The sequence below is a fragment of the Carassius gibelio genome, chromosome B6 (assembly GCF_023724105.1).
Source record: "Carassius gibelio isolate Cgi1373 ecotype wild population from Czech Republic chromosome B6, carGib1.2-hapl.c, whole genome shotgun sequence".
NCBI classification, from domain to species: Eukaryota; Metazoa; Chordata; class Actinopteri; order Cypriniformes; family Cyprinidae; genus Carassius; species Carassius gibelio.
Window position 1 is genome coordinate 9666402 of NC_068401.1, and position 14060 is coordinate 9680461.

A 14060-nucleotide genomic window follows, 5' to 3' on the forward strand; every position below is an offset into this window, starting at 1 on the left:
GTTTGAAAAAAACTGACAAAAATACGTTTTCTATGTGTTTTATGTACAAATAATTGTTTCTTTTCTATTTGGTTTTCTAAAAAAAGTACATCCATCTCCTTGTTTCTGTTTCCTGTTTAATCTATCTCCTATATGTTGCTGGCTCATTAATATTCGACATACAATTAAATGCAAATTTAAAAAGTACTAGTATCTATTAAGTTCAGGATATCTCTGGTCTAAAAAGTTACTAGTAACTAAAAAATAAGTACTAGTTCTATTTTTTGTTAACACGAATAGTTTAATTAAATACTAGTCACTATTGGAATAAGTACTAGTATCTAATGATTAATTACTAGTAACTTTACAAAAGACACATAAGAAAAAATAAAAACACTAGTATCTAAAGAATAAGCAGTAGTTGTTAATGAATATAAGCACTAGTACCTAATGAATAAGTACTAGTACTTAATGGAAAATATACTAGTGTCTAAAAAATAACTACTAGTAACATGAAAAAAAGATACTAGTACAGTTTATAGCTTAAATGTTACGAGGCTTGCCATAAGTCTGCTGGTTTCTGTTGTGAAATCAATACACGTTTCACGTGTGCTCACATCACCCCCTGTAGGAAAGATTTATTACAGCAAAAGCCACTAAAAACAGACAGTGTTTTGATTTAACGATTCTGATCAAAGTCATGGCATACCACTATATTTACATAATATATTACAAACATAGTAAAGAATCGTGTGAAATAAGAATAAAGTTAAACTTAAAGAAATCACCACTTATTTGTCATCGTAAATGACAAACCACTTAAGGAAACTTTTTTTTTTTTTTTTTTTTTTAAGAAATGTGCAAATGCTAAATGGGGAAAAAAATAGAAGATTTTCCTGGACCTACATTTATTCTGGTTTGTTACATACTGATTTGGAAAGAGAAAAACAAGAAGATTCTACTAATGGATTGAGCTAAGTGCTTTGTTAACAAATGTTAAGGTACTATTTACACCCCTGAGTGAAGTCAGTGCAGCAGTTCTTTGACTGTGTTTGCATTGTTGCTCGTTTCTGACTGTGCAACGCATCCAAAGTATAGCAAGAGTAAAATCTCAGAACAAGCAGGTAAAGATCATCAGACTTATGTGCAAGTGATGTGATTAAGCCTTTTTTCATATGATCCATAGAATATGACAGACCTCACACTGCAGAGACAAGAACAAAAATATAAATTGTGAGATTAAGCAAGAGAGAATTACTTTTTATTTCACTTTTTATGTATGCAACGTGTGTTTAATGCATTTTATGGTGACGTTATTTTTTGTTATGTAAAATGTATGCAGATTTGTTTTATGTATCAAAATATCAGAGCAAGTGGCATTTATAAAAAAAAAAAAAAAAGTAAACACTTAAAGACGTGTAATAAAAAGGAACTGGTAACACTTTACAACATGGCTGTATTAATTATCCTACAACTGTCCATTGTTAGTTCATGTTAGCTCAGATCCATAACATTATATTAACAGATACAACTAATGTTCACAAATGGAATCTTAGTGTAAAGTTTTACCTAAGAACTTGAAAATAAAATCATTGTCTTTATACACCCATTATCAATCACCTTTAATTAAAGGGATACTCCACCCCAAAATCTAGATTTTGTCATTAATCACTTATCCCCATTATCGTTCCAAACCCATAAAAGCTTTTTTCAACTTCGGAACACAATTTAAAATATTTTGGATAAAAAGTGGGAGGCTTGTGACTGTCCCATAGACAGCCTAGTGAGTTACACTGTCATGGTGCAGGAAAGTATGTAAGACATCGTCAGAATAGTCCATCTGCAGTCAGTAGTTCAACTGTAATGTTATGAAGCAACGAGAATACTTTATGTAAATGAAGAAAACAAAAATAATGACTTTATTCAACAATTCCTTTGTCAACAGTCTCCTCTGTGTCTCTCCAGATCACTGTATCATGTCTATGCACTTCTGTGTCAGTCAAGCCACAAGGATGTGCTGTTTCTACATGTATTTAGCTTTGATTTGAAAGAAATCACTGATAGCAGATGGACTTTTTTTCTTACGATCTCTTTCATACTTTTCTGGACCTTGACAGTGTAACTTACTTGGCAGTCTATGGGACAGTCTCAAGCCTCCGGGTTTTCATCCAAAATGTCTTAAATTGTGTTCTGAAGACAAACAAAGCTTTTACGGGTTTGGAACGACAATGGGGTAAGTGATTAATGTCAAAAAATGTATTTTGAGGTGAAGTATCCCTTTAAAGGCGTGAATTAAGTTTTCTAAAAGTGCGTTTGTGTTTTTTACTGAAATGAATGTGTTTGAACTTACTGGCACAACGCTGTCTGTAATCTTGGCAGCAGTTTAAACTGCAGTTAGTATTGCAGTTGCAGCGAAAGCGACTGTTGTACTTCTCATTGCATCTCCCTCTACAGGAGGTTGAGGCTGCACACACAAACCAGTATTAGTCAAACAAGTATGCTCTCTCTTAAGTGGGTATACGCTGTGTACGTGTTTGAGAGAGATTTTTACTTAGGCTGCCAGAGGAGCATGAGGTCGGTGGGTTGAAGGTGACAAATCCTGGCAGGTTCTGACGAATATTGTTGGTGATCCAGCTCTGATATCGAGACACGCGGGTGTAAACACCAGGAGTGTTGGGATCAGCACATCCATAACCCCAGCTGGTGATACCAGACTGAACCCACACTGTGCACTGCCTGCTCACCATTGGACCTCCAGAATCCCCCTGCAGACAGGGACAAGAGGAAAGAAAAGGAATATTCTTATTCTCCTTATCAATACAGGACAGTTAGTTTTGACCAGAAAACAGCTCTTGCTATTTCCATTCTTTGCCCAAAAGAAGCAAATCAGCCCATGTGTTTCATGAACAGAAAAGGAGTGTAATTTTAACAGTAAAAGTCTATACAAATTCTACAGTAAAACCCTTTCTATGATAAAAAATGTAATTATATTTTTGCAAGGAAAAAATAAGTTATCCTACAATTTACATTGAAGACATGTCCAGAATTCCCTGCGTGACACTTTTTTTTTTTTAGTTACCATAATGGTGTTTTGGATTTTCACCTATGGCTTTTTGATGATTGTCAGTAATTGTTATTAAAGGTACAGAACTAATTTTAGTTAATTTTTGTATGTTTACACTACTGAAGCTACTTAATTTTAAGCATTTATCTTAAATAGAAAAAAACCTGTCACACCTGGCAGGTGTCTTTGCCTCCCTGTGTTAAACCAGCACACATCATGTTGCTGGTAACAGATCCAGAACCCAGCAAAGCATTGCATCGAACATTGTCCACCACTGGAACCATAGTCTCCTGCAGGATCCCAGGAGAAGGTAAACTCACTGAACAACAAAAACACACATACACAACCATCTATTAGTGATGTTATGAGTAGATATATACTTGAATGAATGGGTTTGTGTGTGTTTGTACCTCCACTTCTAACATCTCCCCAGCCTGTGATCCAGCTGCTGGTGCCAGAAAGGAAGGCACTGCTCTGGGCTGCCAGACACACGGGTCTAATATAGTTATTAAAGGTGACTGTGGAGGACAGCCGGAGCAGAGCGATGTCATTGTCGTGTGTTCTGCTGTTATAAGAGGGGTGAACGATTTTTGTTCTCACATTTCTACTGATTTCATTGGCATTGACTCCCTGCTGTGTCCTCCTTCCCAAATACACACGCAGACTGGATGCGCTGACACTAAAAACAGTTAGAGAAAGTGAACATGAGAAAAAAGAAGAACTAACAACAAAAAACGAAGTACTTTTATTTTCTAATATAGTAAAGTAATAGTTAATTCAAAGAATTTCAAACTGGCCCAACAAGTTAATTTCAGAGGAAAATGTGAAAAGGCAGAACAAATGGAAACCTAAATGTCTTTGAATGTCAAACATAACAAAATATCTTAAGACATCACGACAACCTTTCTTTCTGTCATTCTCTCTACCTTTTAAAACAAAACAGGTGTGTATGTGTGTTTAGGTGAATCTTACCCAGGTAAACAATGAGCTGCTGTCAGCACCCATTCATTGTTGATGAGGGAGCCTCCGCAAAAATGACCTCCATAGACACTGCTGTGCAGACTGACCTGCCACGGCCACGACCCATCAGGTGCGTTCACACCACCCACAATACGGGTGTTCAGAGGAGCCTGTCCACAAACTACAAGAAAGAGAAAGAGGTTCTTCATATACCTATTTCTAAACAAACTATTTGGCTTGAATGAGAGGAGCTCTTACCATTCAGTTGAGAAAGTGAACCTGCAAGGGCAGAAATAAAGTGCACATTAAAGAACAATTTCATCTTCATTTTGATTTTTCACCTTAACAATGATCCTGCCAGAGTTCACTGCACTGATTGTGGTAGATTAGTTGTATCATTAATTTGTGGGACTGAAAGTATTTCTGGGCAAACTGGTTTAATTGCAGTATGCAAAACTAGCAGCTTTTCTTCCCCCATAACTATTCAACTATGACTTGCTCCATGTCCTGTAATTACATTCCGTATGCCCGGCAGGTGTGGCTCACAATGTAAAATATTTATAGGCTTCCGTAACAGTAAAAAATAAATAATAATTTATTGTGTAGAAAAAGACTGTGACCTAGAAAGAGTATTTACATAAATAAACTCACAGGATCACTACAATTCAGAAATCTGTGTATTAAGTAAGAATAGTTCTTGTGAACCTAGATGTAAAATGTGTTATTTAACTACTTATTTTAAGACTTCAATCTGTAGTCTTTCAGTACAGTTCAGTTGTATTTCTGTTTTTCATCAAATAAATGAAGTCTTGGTGAGCATTAGATGAAAAATCTTAATTGTTCCAAACTTTTATACTTCAGACATGACATATCACAGCCTCTATTCACAGGCTTCATGCAGATACAAGAAGGGACTCATTAGAGTCATTTATTTGTGAATCGGTTTACACAGCCACAAAGTTTAGTCTGATGAACAAATGATTTATGAAACAGCTCTTTGATAAAACGAGTTAACCTGTCAAATGAATCATTCATAGAAATCTACACATGAATTCAAGTTTCCTATCAATGAGTCATTATTTTAACAAAGCTCTTAGACTGCCCTTATGCGCTGTACCAAAAAAAAACCCTTTCTCTCTTTTCTATATAATGTCTTTGATTCTGGTTAGACGCTCTTTGATAGATGTACCATGAGACCTTACCTTTGGCACACACAAGCAGGATCAAAGTGACACACGTTAATCTCCACATCTTCACACAGTCCCTCTGTTTGCTAGCAGAATAGATGTTAATGGTAATCTGGTTCACTGTTCCTCTTACATCCCCTTTATATAGTTCTAAAAGCTTCTCAGGTTGCTCTTCTCGTCTGTCACTCACCTGCCCACTTCTTTTCTCTTTATGCTCCTCCTCCATTTTTATCATGCTTTTTCATTCTTCACATTTTATTTAGTATCCATATCTGTCAAGCATATACCCACTACACTAAGAACATGTTTCACTATTTGTGCTTCTTGTTATGTTTTGGTAATTAATATTTTCGCAGTCATGATAAATACAAATATCTGAGGTAATTATCAAAAAAGTCAGAGAATTTTTTTTGTAATATATCAATAATGAGAACTTTGTGCTGATTTGATGTTATTTTGAATTTGGTAATGTTTTAGATGAATTTCAAACTGGCCCAAAGAGTATAATTTTGCTTTTATTTTGATGGGGGGGGGGGGGGGGGGGTTGAAAAAGATCATAAGAGAAAAAAGAAAAATTGGAATGACAGATAAAATGTAAACATAAATTCGAATGTCAAAGGTATTCACATTGCATTGGGGTTCAAGCATTAAAATATCTTAAGATATCATGACAACACTCTCTGTTTTTCATTTAATTTGTCTGTCTTCTTTCCTGATTGATTTATTTCTTGTAACACACAAATAAAGGAAAATCATTACACATATAAGGCATGATGATAATATATATATTTTTTACACAATGGACAATGGAGGTGACAATGGAACATTATTAGATGACAGCCACAATTACTCATACATTCCATACACAGGACAGGTGGGTGTTTGTGTGTGTGTGTGTGTGTGTGTGTGTGTGTGTTTTTAACATGAATGTACAAGAATAAAATATCAAGCTAACACAGTTAGCTTCTATGCTGCCAACCTTATTTATAATAAGAAGTCATGGACTAATGGTTAGAGAGTTGGACTCGCAATCAAAGGGTTGTGAGTTCGAGTCTTGGGCTGGCAGGAATCGTAGGATGGGGGAGTGCATGTACAGTGCTTTCTCCACCCTCAATACCACGACTGAGGTGCCGAACCCCAACTGCACCCTGGGCGCTGCAGCATAAATTGCTGCCTACTGCTCCAGATGTGTGTGTTCACTGCTGTATCTATGCACTTTGGATGGGTTAAAAGCAGAGCATAAATTCTGAGTATGGGTCACCTTACTTGGCTGTATGTCACGTCACTTTCAAGATTTATATTGTCCTTATGTTTGACCTTTACAGTGTCTAGGATGTATCTGAAGGTTTTTTTAGTTGCTTAGTTAATTGTTTAGTTGCTGTGTAGACATGATCAGTCTGGCTCTCAGGTTTCGCTCCACTTCTTTCACTGCTAAGATAATTGTGACATTGCAATATCACAGGTCTCAAGATCCGGCAAAATAAAGAATACAGAATCCTGAATGTTGACCTTGGAATATGCCTTTTGTCGGCCTAACATCAAATTGTCTTTAAATGTAGTTTCATAACAAGATTCGGGAGGAGCACGTCAGATACTTAGCCTAATTAGCACAGGTGGAGCCACTTAAGATAATCAACCTTAGGACATAAATACAGCTGATTTAGCCTACCTGTCTCCATTGATGGTTTATAAGCATTCTGGTTCGCTTCTACAGCACCATGCCGCAAAGCCAAAGCTGTTCATCAGAAGACTCACCCCATTCGCCTCTGGCTCCACCGCCGCAACCAGCCGGCTCTAAGGCCACTCCTTCCCGGCATGGCACTCCAATCGATCCCCAGGCTCCAACTCGCGGCCGCGGTAAGGCGCGAGCTGCTACTCGCCTCCTGAGACGCCTGGGCTCACCCTCTCCGCCCCCGGCGAGAACCCCAGTCGATTCCCCAGCATCCTACTACCGATCAGCCAGGCCTATGATACCGCCAAAAGAAAAGTGGACGGTGTCGAGGCTCAGGCAAGCGCTGGCTAAAGCAGACGTCCAACCTTCAAGCAAATTAAATAAGGCTGAACTATATGATCTATATTCTAATTTGCCAATAAGTAATATCTTAGAAGAATAATAAAAGAAGAATAAAAAGAAAGGGCAACTTACAGATATACCTCGCCGTTCTCCACCGTCCTCAGGCGCTAGGCCTAGCACCTACCCCCCATCAAGCCGTGGCAACAGGCCATCAGCAAGCCTGGGCCGCGCCCCTGATCCAGCCGCAAGGGTGCACGCGACGTCAGCCTGGCCAAACTAATGCCTGGCCGTACCGGCCACCAAATACAGCTCTGCAGTCCGCTCCTTCCAGTTTTGGGGCTGCGGCTCAAACTAATGCCTGGCTGTACTGGCCACAAACAGCTCCGCCGTCCGCTCCTTCCAGTTTTGGGGCCGTGGCTCAAGCTAATGCCTGGCCATACTGGCCACAAACAGCTCCGCCGTCCGCTCCCGCCAGCTTCGGGGCCGCAGCTCAAACGAACATTTGGCCAAACCCACCGTCAAACTCAGCTCCGCCCCCAGTCCCCACCAATCTCCTCCAAGCAAAGTCCCAATACTCACTCTTCACCGCTACACCAATGCCTGCCCCATCAAATGCAATCGCCTCTGAACCTCCACAAGTGGCGCAAAACATCAGAGCACAGATATTAGCAGGTGCAGATGTTGATCTCTCCTCCCTTCTTTCCGTCCTGCCTAATTCCGATTCAAACAGGCAAATCGATTGCGGGGATTTCTCAGTCACTCTAAAAAATCTGAATCCTCTTTCAGCAAGACTACATTCTTTTTCTGAATTCACCATCGCATTTAGCCGCTTTACTGAAATCATATGTTCAGCCTTCCCCCACAGACGACACAAACTCAACAACTATCTATCCATCATAGCCGAACTTGCGTTGTCCTACGGAGGGGGACATTTCTACACGTACCACAAGCTCTTTTCTGCTAAATGCGCAGTTAGAGTTAGCCAATGGAATCAGTGCCCATACTGGGGAGCAATCGACCTAGATCTTCACAGCAGAGTATTTCTAGGCTGCAGAAATGTTTCATGCGCAATATGTAGATCAGTCGGTCACTCCACCACGTCTTGCCCACAAGTTAACCCCTCAGTACCCCCATGCTTCGACACCTCGACGAAATCCACCAGCTATGTCCCAAGAACCGCAACCACCGCGATGTCTAGTCCCGAGCAGAATGCCCCAGTAGCAGCAGACGGCAGGCAAACATGCTTCGCATTCAAAAGTGGGAAATGTGTCAGACAGCGCTGTCGTTTCCTCCATATCTGCAGCTTTTGCGGCGGAGCTCACGCTCGCATCGTCTGCCCAGTTTTTAAAAAATCTAAAAATTACCTATCGACTCCTGTGAATATTTATCGCCTTACCATCGAACTCACTAACCATCCAGACAAAGAATTCACGAACTATCTCCTCTCTGGCCTCAGCAATGGTTTTAATCCCGGCATAGAATGTGCGCTCTCCCAAATTTTCCTATTCAATAATCTCCAGTCCGCCCACGCAGAGCCTGAGGTCGTAGACAGTTTAATCGAAAAAGAAGTGAATTCAGGCTTCATGATCGGCCCCTTCGAAACCCCCCCCTTCAAAATGTATCACGTCAGCCCTATTGGAGTGGCTACCAGAAAATTTTCAGGCAAGAAACGCTTAATAATCGATCTGTCATCACCACACAATTCCACAGTCCCAAGCATTAATAGCCTGATCCCTCTCGATTAATTTTTCCCTCAAATACCATGACATAGATCAAGCAGTCGACCTGATTAAAATCGCAGGTAAAGGACCCTGGCTTGCCAAAATAGACATCACTTCTGCCTTCAAAGTGATGCCTATTCATTTGGATGCGTGGCATTTATTCGGTATACGATGGCGAGGGAAATTCTATTTCGCCGTTCGTCTAACCTTCGGATGCAAAAGCAGCCTGAAAATTTTCTATACATTATCAGAAGCAGTTTGCTGGATTTTATCGAACAATTACGCAATTCCCCACCTGATTCACCTCCTTGACGATTTCCTGATCATCTCACCTCCCAACGCAATACCAGCCGCCCACATCTTCACAGTTCAAAAAGTTTTTCCGAGCTAGGAATCCCCATCGCTCAAGAAAGAACCATGGGTCCCGCTACATTAATCGAATTCTTAGGCATTAATTTAGACTCCGCTAAATTTCAGCTCTCTCTACCGAAGGAAAAGATCGATAGGATAATTCTCGTTGCTTCCACCCTCCTTGACAGCACAAGCTGTTCTAAACGCGAACTTTCCTTTCCCTTCTCGGGCACTTAAATTTCGCTATGCGCATAATTCCCCAGGGCCGCCCTTTCATCTCACATCACCTCTCACTCGCGTCTTCAGTACACGCGTTCAAAGAGCTAATCTCCCTATCTAATGCGTGCCGCAACGAACTAAAATTATGGATAATGTTCCTTAAACAGTGGAATGGCCTTTCCCTGTTCTACAGCAACCTAATTTCATCTCCCATAGACATCCAGCTATACACAGATGCAGCCCCTTCAATCGGCTTCGGAGGGTTTTACCAAGGACGTTGGTTTGCCTCTCCATGGCCCCCCCAGTTGCAGGGCTCCCCCCTGTCCTCTGCCTTCTTTGAGCTCTACCCCCTAGTGGTAGCAGCCTTTCTGTGGGGGAACGAATGGGCTTCTAAAAGTATCTTAGTACACAGCGACAATGAAGCAGCTGTCCAGTGTATTAACAAAGGCCGCTCGCATTCCCCTGACCTAATGCCTCTCCTTAGACGCTTAACATGGATAGCAGCATGTGACCAATTCATAATAATTTCCAAGCACATTCCAGGTTCAGAAAACCAAATCGCTGACTCCCTGTCTCGTTTTCTGTTTCAGAAATTCAGGACGCTGGCTCCGGAGGCGGACAAATTCCCTACTCCAGTTCCTCATTATTCAGAATTCATATTTCCGTAACCCACCCATTTAAACCCCTCTTCAATGCATCTCTCGACACTATCCTTCAAGCAGTTTCCCCCAGAACCCTCAAGTCATACGTGACGGAGTGGAGATGCTTTAAAGCATTCCACCTTTCATACAATATACCGTTCCCCGATTTTTCCCTACTTTCAATCACCTCATTTATATCCTTTCTCAACAGAGTTAAAGGTTTTCAAGTCGGGTCCATTAAAGGTTACATGAGCGGTGTCCAGTTCTTCTAAAAAACTGATGTTCGGTGCTCCCTCGCTCGAAATTAACAATTCCCAAACCTCCAGTGGAATCCAGCGATCTAAGCCCACCCGTCCCGACTCCAGGCAACCCATAACGCTAGACATTCTCACCAAATGTATTCACACTCTCCGCACAGGTTACCAGCCTCTCAGTACAGCCCATACGCTCGATGCCATGTTTATACTAGCTTTTTTCGGTTTTCTTAGATGCCCTGAACTCACCGTCTCTTCTAAATTCGATCCAAAAATCAATCCCACCATCTCAGACCTAACCGTACTAGACAGCGAAACAATCTCATTCTTAATTAAACAAGGCAAGATGGACCAAGCTACATTTTTAATCTCTCTTCCCCAATCCATCCCTACCAGTCCGTCTTCGAGTACCTCCACCTCAGAAAATCCCAGACTCAATTTCCCCACGAGCCTCTCTTTTTAGACAACTCCAAAAACCGGTCACTCGCTTCTGGTTCCAAAAACATCTAAAATCCGTCTTGCAATTATCAGGTTTTCCAGCAGAGAACTACTCCAGTCACTCCTTTCGCATTGGGGCAGCAACATTAGCAGCCCAAAAAGGCCTCTCCAAACAGCAGATCCAAACTCTAGGAAGATGGTCTTCGGAAGCTTACCAAAGCTATATCAGAACTAAACAGTTTCACATAAAAGAAGCCCACCAAACCCTCATCGGTCACCACATTTAAAAAAATAAAATAAAAAAAATAACTCTCCTTAATAAAATAATCTCAGAGTATTGAGCTCCCGTCAGATGTTTGCAAGAGTCTCCCGGCTAGACAACTTTTTTCATTCTTTGGTCAAAAAGGCTTACCCATCCGATGCTGTCAGTATTGAGCTCCCATGGGATGCTGGCGCAAGCCTCCAGGCCACACACCCTTACCTTTTCCTCCTACGCTCAGTGAGGCTTACCCGTTCTATGCCTTGAGTATTGAGCTCAAATCGGACGCTGGCGAGAGGCTCCTGGCAACACAACTTTACCCTTTCCGTCTTACGTCTGGAGAGGCTTACCCATTCGATGCCTTGAGTATTGAGCTCCCATCGGACGTCGGCGAGAGCCTCCCGGCTAGACAACCTTACCTTTTCCTTTCTACAGTCGGCGAGACTTACCCGTTCAGTGCCTTGAGTATTGAGCTCCCATCGGATGTCGGCGAGAGTCTCCCAGCCACTTAAACTTTACTTTTCCATGCTACGGTCGGGGAGGCTTACCCGTTCGATGCCTTGAATATTGAGCTCCCATCGGACGTCGGCGAGAGTCTCACAGCCACCTAACTTTTCATTCCTGTTTGACGGGTGGCGGTGCTCGCCATACGACGACAAGAGTCTCCACCTCCCGCCAAACTCTGTCCAAATCTTTTCCCCCCGCCTGGTGAGGCTTACCCGTTCGATGTTCTGAGTTCTCATCTCCCATCGGATGCTGCGAGAGCCTGCACAGTTGGGTTTTCCTTTTCCCGCTCCCTGGCCGGCGAGGCTTACCCGTCTGATGCCGTTGAGTATTGTGCTCGTGTCAGATGTCGGCGAGAGTGCTCCCGGTCGGGTTTTCTTTACTTGCTGCCCACAAACAGGTCTTATCCATCCGATGCCGTGAGTATTGATCTCCCGTCGGGTGTCGCAAGAGTCCTCTTTGTCAGCGGCCCAAAGCCTGTTTATCTGCTCAACCGAGAGGACTTACACGTCCATCGTCCTGAGTCTGGATCTCCAGACGGAGGCTTCATGGGTCCTCTCAGTCAGTTATGTGCCCTGGTTGCCCACTGACTAGCAGGGGCTCATCAGCCAGTAGGGCCCGTACGCCAACACCATGACCTATTCCGGTCGAGACAACTCGGGCCCTCCTGGTCGGGCAATCCAATCACGTTGCTCCACTGCTATCGGCCGGTAGGGCTCATCCGTTCCAATGCAGTGAGGTGATCCGGTTGTGCAATGGCTTGAGCCCCCCCCCGACCAGGCGCCCCAAATCACATAGTCCGATACAAGCAGCCGGTAGTGCCTATTTCTCCAATAGGTAAAATTGCACTCACTGGAGTATATAGGCTCTTCCGTCCTGCCATCCAGCTAACTTTCTAAATATCAGTCCCCGCCAGATGTCAAAGCTATTGTGGGGGGTGTCCTTAGTCTGGCAGCTGTCCTTTCCGCTATTGCTTTTTGGGGGTACTCTAGGTTCGGGCCATTCCCGAGCTCGGAGCCCTTCCTGGACAGCACGTCAAATATGCATTATAATACTTCAGCTAATTATATGTAAGTGTGAACTCGTTAAATGTAGTTTCATAACGAGGTTCGGGAGGAGCACGTCAGATACTAGCCTAATTAGCACAGGTGGAGCCACTTAAGATAATCAACCTTAGGACATAAATACAGCTGACTTAGCCTTAGCTGTCTCCATTGATGGTTTATCAGCATCCCCCCTCCACCCCCTCTCCTCCACTAAAGTTCATTTTACCCTCTTACACGGGGGGTTGGGGGGGGGGGGGTTACTCTAGGTTCGGCCCTTCCCGAGCTCGGAGCCCTTCCCCGGACAGCACGCCAAATATGCATTATAATACTTCAGCTAATTATATGTAAGTGTGAACTCGTGAAATTGGCTCATTAATCAGAGATCAGAAGGCGTCATAGGTGACTAGAACACTAAATATAGAACATATTAAACAGAGAATTACTTATTGTTTGTGAATCAGATTATCCTAGTTCTTTAACTAGTTGCTTATTAGCATGCCTATTATTAACATAGTTGCTGTTTATCAGTACTTATAAAGTATATATTCTGCATGACCATATTCTACATCCCCAATCCTACCTAATACCTACACTTTACGACTACAACTATGACTAACTGCAAAAGTCATAGTTAATAGTTTGTTAATAGCAAAAATTGTCCTTTAAAATAAAGTGTGATCACAGATAATAATTCATTATGAATTCCAATATATTCATAATAGTTTTTCTGATTGTTACTATTGACTTTGACAGTTTTATCAGTTCACTGTTATAAAAAATATCAAATTGTATGCCTGAATAAAATGCAAAGTTGGCCAGTTGCATAAAGTCATTAAAAATGTGTGGTTTGTGATACAGTACACTCCAGTTGGATAGATTTATTACAAGAAAAGCCATTAACAACAGACAGACAGACAATGAAGTACTGTGTGACAAAAATTTGAAACTTAAAGAAGTGCCCAATTGTTTTTCAGCAGAAATCACAAATAAGATAATCAGTTTTAAATATTGGATAATTTTAATACATTTTATATATATATATAAATTCAAATGAAGGAAAAAAGTTGCCCGTGTCTACAATCAATACTAATCAATTACCTGATAGAAGAGAAAGAAAAACAAAAGAGACAAGGATTCTACTAACGGTGCTGTTGTTAAACATATGTTGAACACTAACAATATTGCATTTACACCCCTGAGTATGAGTTAGTACAGCATCTCTTTGACTGTGTTCAATTCTGACTGTGGAATGCAACCAAAGCGGCACTCAAGTAAAATCTTCTCACCGAACAAGCAGATAAAGATTATTCAATTTAGGTGCAAGTGACGTGATTTTAAGCCTGTGATCATTTATAATCCATAGAAGTATGACATACTTCACACTGCAAAGACACAAAAACAAAAATACAAATCATGAGATTGA

At 41.6% G+C, this 14060-nt stretch overlaps 1 protein-coding gene across 1 annotated transcript in view; it reads right to left on the reverse strand.

The window, feature by feature from the left end:
• Positions 1–594: 594 nt before the first annotated feature.
• The window catches only part of LOC127959045 (transmembrane protease serine 9-like), a 28962-nt gene continuing 15496 nt past the window's right edge, over positions 595–14060 (reverse strand). The window contains exons 15-16 of the mRNA XM_052558043.1: positions 2330–2443; positions 595–1183 (exon numbers count right to left, since the gene is read on the reverse strand). Coding sequence (XP_052414003.1) covers positions 1179–1183; positions 2330–2443 — 119 coding nt within the window. The 3' untranslated portion in view covers positions 595–1178. The remainder of the gene's footprint in view (positions 1184–2329; positions 2444–14060) is intronic.